General features: G+C 51.6%; 1 protein-coding gene across 1 annotated transcript; it reads left to right on the top strand.

The window, feature by feature from the left end:
- Window positions 1-892: 892 nt before the first annotated feature.
- On the top strand, window positions 893-7,444 carry DHH (desert hedgehog signaling molecule). The gene is made up of 3 exons (XM_090275540.1): window positions 893-1,459; window positions 4,142-4,403; window positions 4,667-7,444. Exons 1-3 carry the CDS (start codon window positions 1,148-1,150, stop codon window positions 5,290-5,292), a joined length of 1,200 nt encoding a protein of 399 aa, XP_090131666.1. The 5' UTR covers window positions 893-1,147; the 3' UTR covers window positions 5,293-7,444.
- The last annotated feature ends 2,230 nt before the right edge of the window (window positions 7,445-9,674 follow it).

The raw sequence follows: 9,674 nt of genomic DNA, 5'->3' as shown, positions 1-9,674 counted from the left end.
GGATGGTAGCTAATTACTGGTTCTCATGGAAGCACAGAGGTGAGCAGTGTTAGGACATGTGAAAAGGCTACTTAGAGAAACTGATTTCTAAAGGATAGTAGATTGATGGGTAAATTGTCCCAGGCTCAAACTCAGATAAAATCTGAGTGTCTGGAAGCAGAGCCCCAGGGTGTCCAGATAGGTAGGAAGCTAGAGAAGAGGCTAGATGAAAGTTAAAAAGCGATCATTAACCTGTTAGAGACTTAAGTACTCACTGCCCTCCAATAACTCCCAATTGACAAGCTATTCATTTGAAAAAGAAGTTGGGTGCCTGACAATGACAAAAGACCAATTTTTGAAGTGCTAAACCAGAGTATAACTATGAAGCTTTTCCTGATTCTGGTGGAAGCTCCCAGCAGAAGGCTGCAATGCTACTAGGGAAAATAGTCCCCTGGAACCTACCACTTCTAGTCATGGTTACTGCTGAAGAAGAGAGATGGAAATAGCAGAGATTTGGGGAGAACCATAGACAAGGGAGGCTCTGGTTGTGTGTATGCCCAAAGAGCTTGGCTGGCCTTGGACAGAAAGTGGAACCAATACTTCCTGGGTGGTAACAGAGAATATGGCCAGTCAGGATAGGCTTTGAGAGAGCAAAGATCAAATTCAAGTTTCAGGAGGGGGTTTGGTGCCAAGCTTAGGCCAGGCAGCCAAAGGACTCGAAAGCTACTAGAATTTCTTAAGCAGGTAACTGCCTTGTTTCTGAGATGGGACACACTTCATTCTCAAACTGGACCATGGTGACCAGCCAGAGCCCCCGCCCTGGTGGGAGGGGGCGGTCCGGTCCTGGACAGGGGGCGGGGCCAAGGGCCACTTAAGGCGGAGCCTGGGCGTTGTGGCAGCGCCGGAGCCTGGCGGCAGAACCAGGCTGAGCTGGCACTCACCCACGACCCCCCTTCCGTGCTATGATGGCCAGTCAGTAGCAGGTTCCAGACCCCCGGGGGGCATGTAGGCAGAGCTAGTGGCAGCCAGGTGCGCAGAGCCACAAGAGCTCTAGTGCACTCTGGGGGCAGTTCTGCCTGCTGCGCTCTCTGGTACCGGGGGAATGTCCAACTGCTGGGCGAGCTGGTGAGGACAAGAACGTTCTCTTTTGGCCAGAGTCGCTGCATCCATGGCTCTGCTGTTCAGTCTGGTGCCCCTGTGCTGCTTGGCACTTCTGGCACTTCTGGTACTGCCAACCCAGAGCTGCGGGCCGGGCCGGGGGCCGGTTGGCCGGCGCCGCTACGTGCGCAAGCAGCTTGTGCCGCTGCTCTACAAGCAATTTGTGCCCAGCGTGCCCGAAAGAACCCTGGGCGCCAGTGGGCCGGCCGAGGGGATGGTTACAAGGGGCTCAGAGCGCTTCCGAGACCTGGTGCCCAACTACAATCCCGACATCATCTTCAAAGATGAGGAGAACAGTGGCGCAGACCGCCTGATGACTGAGGTAAGGTGGGTCTCTCCTCACCTGCGCCAGGGCTCTGCCAACTTCTCTACTTTCCTATAGCAGCCCAGGAGGGTGAGCTGGGCTTTATCTATAGAGACCTAAATCTCAAAGACCTTCCCTCACCCCATCCAAAATAAAACATTTGCTGGTTGGACTGAGTGATCAGGAGAGATCAGAACAGGGGAAGAGGGAGGAGGGACTAGTGAGAGTGAAGCTGGGAGAGACTTCAAGGGTGAGGGCGGGGAAAGGGGGATGGCGGCAGGCGAGACGGGAAATGGCTGAGGCGTGGACCGGGGGTCAGCTACCAAGCCAGGCAGGAAGGGCTGGGGTGAGCTGGGGGCCAGGAGCTGGCTAGGCAGCAGACAGAAAGCTATGCCCTTAGCCTGGCTTCTGTGGAAAAGCTTTGTGAGCCAAAGAAACTGAAGGGGACTGGAATAGGGTGGCCAAGAGCCAGGTCACTGGGCCATCTACCTGAGGAGGGGCTGACATGGGGGAGGCATCCTAGAAGCAGGGCAAGGTTATTCTAGAGTCTAAACAATTGTGTTGGGGTGAAAAGCAGTTCTCAGTGGGAAGGGCAGATAGATCCACCTAAGAATCAAGGGTTCCTGTGTCCCTCAAACTCAGTTTAGCTCAGGGGCTTTCCTTGGGATTAAATAACTAAAATAAATTCAACTACCACATATTGAGCATCTGCTGCAGACCAGAACCTAACCAACCTTGGGAGAGGTGAGCAATGCCTTAGAAGGACCACCTCCTGCCAGTGATCTCAAATGTCAGAATTGGAAGGAAACTTGGAGATCACATTTTTCCACGATCACCCCCTCCCACTTTATAGTGAGCTGGGCCCCAGGAGGAAAAGTGATTTAATCAAAGTCGTAAAACTAATTAGTGGCATGGCTGGGACTAGAATTCAGGGCTCATGATTCTAAGCCCTATACACTTTCCATTACACCACCTAATTGTGTATGGAGTGAGGAGGTGGAGGGAGAGGAAGGGGTACGTATTTCCTCTGATTAATTACTATAGTTTTCCAAGTTACTTTGTTAGGAAAACCTGTCCAGAAGAGAAAGAATCCCTTCTTGTTCCTGTCTTGAAGCCTTCCTCCTACCCAGAGATTGGGAAGGGGACACTCCTTCCCTCCTTGGTCATGGAATGTTATGGCCCTTTCCTCTGGCTGCCACCTGCAGCAGAGGGGGAAGAACAAGGGACAGGCCTAGGAGGGGCTCTGACAGGCTTGGGAACCCTTTGGGTCCTGCTTATCTCCCACACCCTGGCTGCAAAAGGCCTCCATTGAGTTGGCTCTGAAAAGGGCTGCTGCCCCCGCAGGTCAAGGCCTCCAGGCCTCCATAGGGGACAAAACGACAAAAAGTTGGAAGGAGCTACCACTTTTTCTGTCCTTCCCCTCCCCTCTTCTCCAACCCTGTGGAGGTGTAGAAGACTCTGCAAGAAGGGCGGGGGGAGGGGGGGATTGTCCCTTTGGCAGTTAAGAGAAAACCAAGTCCGAGGTGAGAGGTTGGGCGGGGAGAAGAAAAGGAAGCTGTCCTCTTTGCGCCTCCTCCGGCCTTGTCCGTGCGATGGTGCGCGCCAAGGTCTCTGCCTCCCAAATTGGAGCGGCTAAGATAACCGTGGTCTCACTCCCCCAGTGCAGGCTTCCAGACGATGCTGCTTTTCCTCCTCTCTACTCCCACCCTGCAGGGGGCCCCCCAGATCTGCACAAGGGCAGCTCCGGCTATTCTCAGGTGCTACTCCTACGCCTCTCTGGGCTGCATCTGGACCAGAGATGGAGAGATGGCGGCTCTCAGGGCTGGCAGAGCCTAAGCTGGAACCAAGAGGGCTGGCTGAGCTGGGGGAGGGGTCTGATGGACCGGAGCAGGGATGGGGAGGGGGGCGTGCGGAGGGGCGCGGCTTTCTGCCCTTTCCTCTCCCTGAGCCGGGGTGTCTGAAAAGCGCCTTTGTGGATGGAGCTGCTGAGTCCGCTTCTCCCGGGTGCGTCCCTGGCCTCGGCCTGGGATTCTCGCTTGGTTAAGTCATCCCGGAGAATGGCCATTGTACTTCATGCAGCCCCCGCCACCCCAATCCTTTTTCTAGCAGCCTTGATCCCGCACAGCTCCGCTAGGGCACCTCTGTGGGGGGCACTCGCCCTATGAAGGGGTTAATGCTAGGGGCCGAAAGGAGGAGGAGGAAGGAAGGAAGTAAGCGATGCCCGGTGCCAGGGAAGGCAACGAAACAAAAGATGAATCAAGCAGAGGAAGGGCAGCCAGGGCTTGCAGTGGGGGGCCAGGCTGAAACAGGGGCTTCTCTTGCGGAGCCAGGCTGCTCAACCCCTCCCTGACCAAGTTTCCAAACCCGCCCTCTCAACTGTTGCCTTCTCCCAGGTTGAGCCGAGACCCCAGAACGGGCAGGGGTCAGGGGCAGGCATTAAAAATAGGGAAAGAGCTAGGTATAGGCGCCCCCTCTCAACCTCAGATGTGACCCCACGGTTCTCCGTCGATGCTTTGGGAAAGGAGTGCAGATTGGCGACTACACCTAATGCAGATTCTCACTTCCCCAGGGCATTCAAAAGCTGGGAGGGAGTGGAGTGGGGACCGGGAAAACAAGAATCGACCCTTCCATCCAGGTCCCTTTTGCCCCCATGGTGGTGGTAGTGGTAGTGAGGAAACTGACTCTTCTATTCCCCGACAGCGTTGTAAGGAGAGGGTGAACGCTCTGGCTATTGCTGTGATGAACATGTGGCCCGGAGTGCGCCTGCGGGTGACCGAGGGCTGGGACGAGGATGGCCACCATGCTCAGGACTCACTCCACTACGAAGGTCGTGCCTTGGACATCACCACGTCCGACCGCGACCGCAATAAGTATGGGTTGCTGGCGCGCCTGGCGGTGGAAGCCGGCTTCGACTGGGTCTACTACGAGTCCCGCAACCACATCCACGTGTCGGTCAAAGCCGGTACAGTAGGGGGTGGGTGGTGAGGTCTGCCCAAAGGGGCTCTCTCCAGGAAACGGGCTGCACAGCCCTGTTGAGACTCTAGGGGTGACCAACGTGGGCGTTAGTGTTATAAACTACACTAACATTTCTGCCCAGGTTGGGACCAGATCCGTGGGAAACTAGTTGTGCTGGGACTGGTGAGGTATGTTCTGGGCTTGACCTACGTCTTTAAGAATCTGTACTAACAGTCTTCATCCAATCCTCTCTGTGATTGTTCCCTGCAGATAACTCACTGGCGGTCAGGGCCGGCGGCTGCTTTCCGGGAAATGCCACCGTGCGTCTTCGGAGTGGCGAGCGGAAGGGGCTGCGGGAACTGCATCGCGGGGACTGGGTGCTGGCGGCAGACTCGGCAGGCCGGGTGGTGCCAACGCCGGTGCTGCTCTTCCTGGACCGGGATTTGCAGCGACGGGCCTCTTTCGTGGCTGTGGAGACTGAGTGGCCCCCGCGCAAGCTGTTGCTCACACCCTGGCACCTAGTGTTTGCCGCTCGAGGGCCGGCGCCAGCACCAGGCGACTTTGCACCCGTGTTCGCGCGCCGGCTGCGTGCGGGGGACTCGGTGCTGGCGCCTGGTGGGGATGCGCTTCGGCCAGCGCGTGTGGCCCGGGTGGCTCGAGAGGAAGCTGTGGGCGTGTTCGCGCCGCTCACAGCGCATGGGACTCTGCTGGTTAATGACGTCCTGGCCTCGTGCTACGCGGTTCTGGAGAGTCACCAGTGGGCGCACCGCGCCTTTGCTCCTTTGCGCCTGCTGCATGCGCTAGGGGCGCTGCTTCCCGGTGGGGCGGTGCAGCCCACTGGCATGCATTGGTACTCCCGGTTCCTCTATAGATTGGCGGAGGAGCTGCTGGGATGAGCGCTGTAGGCATAGAAACCTCGAGGCACCCACCGAAACGAGGGCTAGGGGCTGGAGGCTGAGATCTAGGGACGTGGGCAGAGGATGATGTTAATTGGGAGGGAGGAAGAGAGGGATAGGGAGAAAAATGGAGGCTATACGGGAATGCCTACTTTAGGGGCAACCTCCAACTGAAAAGGTGGTCCCGAATCCTAGGTAGGTGCGGTTGATAGTGGGTACTCCTTGACAAAAACTATTTCGCCTCTTCTTCCCCAATGCCTCAGCCCTACCCGATTATTTTATTTTATTTTCTATTTATAAATCATAATATAATGATCTGCTTGCCTAGCCTGGCAAGATGAGGGACTGGGACACGACGTTAACACTATCTTACACAGCCAGCCAATCTGACGTCTGACATTTTCCTACAGGTGGGCTAATAAAGGGAAAGCTTCTGGGAGATTATTGGAAAATATCTCTATTTCGAGGGTGATTTACCTCCAGAAAGGGGACACACCCAGAATCAATACCTTAGATCCTCCTTCCTTCCCTCCTTCCCCAGCAGGTTTTCCTGTCTTGCTTCTTCCCCTCAGAGTGGACGCCCTAATCGATCAGCAAGAGACCCCAAAAGTTGTGCCCTTTTTTAGGCTGTTGGTCCCTTTTCCCACCCAGAGAAGACAGTATTCTTCCCGCCTGGTTATAGGAGTATACCGGCTGTTGCAGGGGCCAGTTGTCCAAGGGGTGAGAGGGCCCATAGGCATCATTTCTCTGTTCATAGGGGCTCTGGTGAGGCTGAGACTATTGTGGGTACTGATACTCAAATAATTCTGGCCCCCTATTGTTAGCCTTTAGTCCTGGTCCCTCCCTCAATGCCAAGCATCAGCCTCGCCCCCTTCTACACTGGTGTGGGGTCTGGATGAAACCGAAGTTTTTGTTTGTTTGTTTGTTTGTTTCTGGTATATCATTGACCCGTCGGAATTCCTAGTTACGGTAAGTCGTACCTGATTATCCCCACACTCTTGGTCAAAACAAAGAACTGGGACAAAAGAAGGCTGGAACCTATTCCTTCTGAAGGGCAGTGATGGCGGAGAACTGCTTCAGCCCTGATATATGGGGGGAAATAGAAGCTCCAAGCCAGGGCATATGGGTATTACAACCCGAGCACCCTTCCTGATCTCTTGTCCTGGTTATTTCCACTGGCTTCCGTCACTGTTTCTCTCTCTCCCCTCTCCCATTATTGCCTGCTCTGCCTCCTTGGCCTGAGTGTTTCTGGAACTTTTGGCTTCCAACACAGCAGACACCTGGGATCCAGGCAGGCCGGTGTCCCTGAGTTAGGAATGGGAGGTCTGAGGAAGTTGTACTGTACTAGACGCGGAGTGCCTAGGACCTGGGGGATGGTCCGAGGAGGGTGGGACCACCCGGAGCCCGCCCTTCCCTGCTGTGGTTGTGTCTTCCCAGCAGCCGGGTCCCTGCTATACACCGCCCTCTGGTGGTCTTCAGGACCAATTCCCTTCTAGACCAAAGGAACGGGAACTGTATACAGGTGACCCTTGAACCAACGCTGGCGTTAGGAGCGCCGACCTCTCGCGCAATCTTAAATTGTCACTGTATCTGTGGAATGGGTGGACTGGGCCGGCGCAAAAGAGCCTTTTTGCAGGCGTCAAGAGATGGTACGTGGGACTTGGGGCTTGTTAAGCTGCCGGGGCTGAGACACGGGCGTCGGGCTTTTCAGAGGCTCATCTGCCTGTCTTTGAGAATGCCCTTCCAAACTGTGGCATTAAAGCATGTCTAGTGCCTTATTTACCTCTGTGGCTCCTGGAAGCTGGACGTATAGTTGTTACCTGCAGTTGTTCAGATTTCCATGCCCATCCTAGTTGTCTCTTCATCTCTTTCACCATTATGACCCTTGAGTTAATGTCTGAAGGTGAAAGCATAGTTAGGTTTTCAGGTGATGCTTGGTAAAGGCAACTTTTGGAAGTGACTAAATTTACCTTTACCTTTAGTGCCCTTCCACCCACCTTTCCTCAATCCACACCAGGTGCCTATTTTTACCTCAGGAATGCACTTCAAGCGATGGACCTTTTCTACTTTGTTTTTAAACCTGAGCTTGTCACATTCTGCCAGATCCTGATGCCCTTCAGTCATGTCACTTAAGGTGATGACTAATCTGATAAACTAGTGTTTTTTTATTGATGGACTCCTTGTTTTTACTACCTGTCCCAGGAAATGCATAGATCTTAAATGTCTGCTGAAAACAAGCTCTTAAGACATAAAACCATAATGGTACTGATTCCCAGTAGATTAATAAGTTGGGCAAGGAGATATTTGAGGACAAGGTTTCCCTTAAACTACATCTTATCAGCCCAGGACTGAGGCTCATCTTTCTCTCACACACATCCCTTCCACCCCTCATTTTCCTTCCTTGTCTTCTGGAGCCTCTCCAGCTTCAAAAAAAATAGTAATAGTAATTCATCACCTGCCTGCAAGTAGCAAACTGTATTATCTCCAGGAAGCTGGCCCAGAAGGCATATTCACTTGGTCACACAGCATCTCCAATTGCAATACCTCTTTTTATCAACAAAATAGGCAACTAGGATTGGAGAAAAGGCATGGTTTGAGAGTCAGGCCAACCTGGAGATAGTGATACTTCCCTGATAGGACTGTTGACAAGGTCAGTGTATGTGCCTAGTGTGGAGCAGGCACTCAGTAAATGTTTTCTGTGCTCTGCATCCATATTTCACTCCCTTTGCTGCTCCTGATGCCTGTCTGCTTCTCTCCTTACCACTCCTCTAGAAGCATTATCAATGGTTCCCAAACTTTTCTGGGGGGAGGAGTTGTTTCCCCTGTGATTATCTAATTTCATAACCTTCCTTTCTGCAGAAGACACCGTGTGACACATTTGGGTGTGCTTTAGAACTAAAGTATACTTGAAAGTACTCTAGTTTTGAGAATTTACAGAGCATTTTATGATAATCCTAGCAAGACCTCTCTTGCGTACTGGGAAACCATGCTGAGAATCACTGCTTCAAGGTTCAGGTGACCTTTTTATTGCTCAGAATCCAGGCCTCCCCCCATTTCTTTCTTTAGGCAGGATTTATCGAACATATGCAGTGTAACACTGTGTAAGGCACTGAAAAATACACAAAACTTTAGGAAACAGCTTCTTTCCCTGAAGGAGTAGACCTAAAGTTATAAGACAGTTAACTACTACAGCAACATTTTTACTTAATCAGGGTGAGTTGAATAGGCACTAAGTATCATATTAGTACAGAGAAAGCCTTCTGGAGAAATAGGACATTGAAGCATGTGTAGGTGGAGGAGACCAGAAAGGGCATTCCAGGCAGAGCAACATGACTTGGAATCTGGGATGAAGATACGCAAGCTGGTTAGAGCAGGGGATGGGGAAATGTAACTACATGTACCTAATGTTTCCTGATAATTTATGACATGACGTGCCCTGCTCTAACACTTATATGCATTCTCTTTTAATTTTCACAATCACTCTATGAGTTTGTGTTACAAATGAGGAAACTGAGACTAAGAGAGGTTTAAGTCACTTGCTCAAGTTACTGCAGCCAATAACTGGTGGAATTGGAACAGGAATAACAAGAAATAAGATTGCTTTGATGGATGAGGCCATATCCTTTGGGACTTAAACCATTTTTGATTCTTCCTCATTTTTTTTTTCCCTTAACTCCTAGCTTTCTGACAGTTACTTTTCTCTCATTTTCATTGGCTTTTCTTCCTCCTGCCTGGATGGCTGGCTTCCCAAACTAAAGTTGCTTAGCCACCAGTTAAGGAAATATATGCATAGGTGCAGGTTTCTGGCAGGAATACATGCAGGCTGGTACACCAACACAGAAAGTATAACAAGACTCTCAGCTGTTTTTGGATTAAAGAAGAGAGGAGTTCAGTTTTGTTATACACTAAGGTATGTGTCCCCCCCAAATTATACTGAAGCTCTAATGTCTATGTAGCTATATTTGGTGATGGGGCTTCTACGGAAGTAATTAAGGTCAAATAAAGTTATAACAGAGAGATCCTGATCTGGTAGGATTAATGTCCTTAAAAGAAGAGCTTGCTTTCTCTTCCCATGCACCAAGGAAAGGCCATGCCAGGGCAATAGTGAGAAGGTGACTGTCTGCAGGCCAGGAAGAGAGCTCTTACCAGAAACCATATTGGCTGGAACCTTGACCTTGGACTTTCCTAGGCTCCAAAACTGTGAGAAAACAAATGTTTGCTGTCTAAGCCACCCAGTCTATGGTATTTTGTTATGGCAGTCCTAGCCGACTAATAATACAAGCTTCCAGAAATGTTTGAAGTAAGGAGAGGCCAGTGCTAAGACAGGGTCTTTACTTAGTGAAAATAATCAGCTCTGCTTGAACATATGAGGATTTGTGACC

The sequence above is a fragment of the Furipterus horrens genome, unplaced genomic scaffold (genome assembly GCF_987537825.1).
Source record: "Furipterus horrens unplaced genomic scaffold, mFurHor1.1.pri manual_scaffold_4, whole genome shotgun sequence".
Classification (NCBI taxonomy): Eukaryota; Metazoa; Chordata; class Mammalia; order Chiroptera; family Furipteridae; genus Furipterus; species Furipterus horrens.
The sequence above is the reverse complement of the archived record's forward strand: the minus strand, read 5'-3'. Positions and strand labels throughout refer to the sequence as shown.

What these genes read in the sequence shown, in the direction of transcription:
- DHH (XM_090275540.1), top strand. Translation starts at nt 1,148, where the DNA reads ATGGCTCTGCTGTTCAGTCTGGTGCCCCTGTGCTGCTTGGCACTTCTG. An exon ending in CAGACCGCCTGATGACTGAG is followed by an intron (nt 1,460 to 4,141) that starts GTAAGGTGGGTC and finishes ATTCCCCGACAG; the next exon opens with CGTTGTAAGGAGAGGGTGAA. An exon ending in CCACGTGTCGGTCAAAGCCG is followed by an intron (nt 4,404 to 4,666) that starts GTACAGTAGGGG and finishes TGTTCCCTGCAG; the next exon opens with ATAACTCACTGGCGGTCAGG.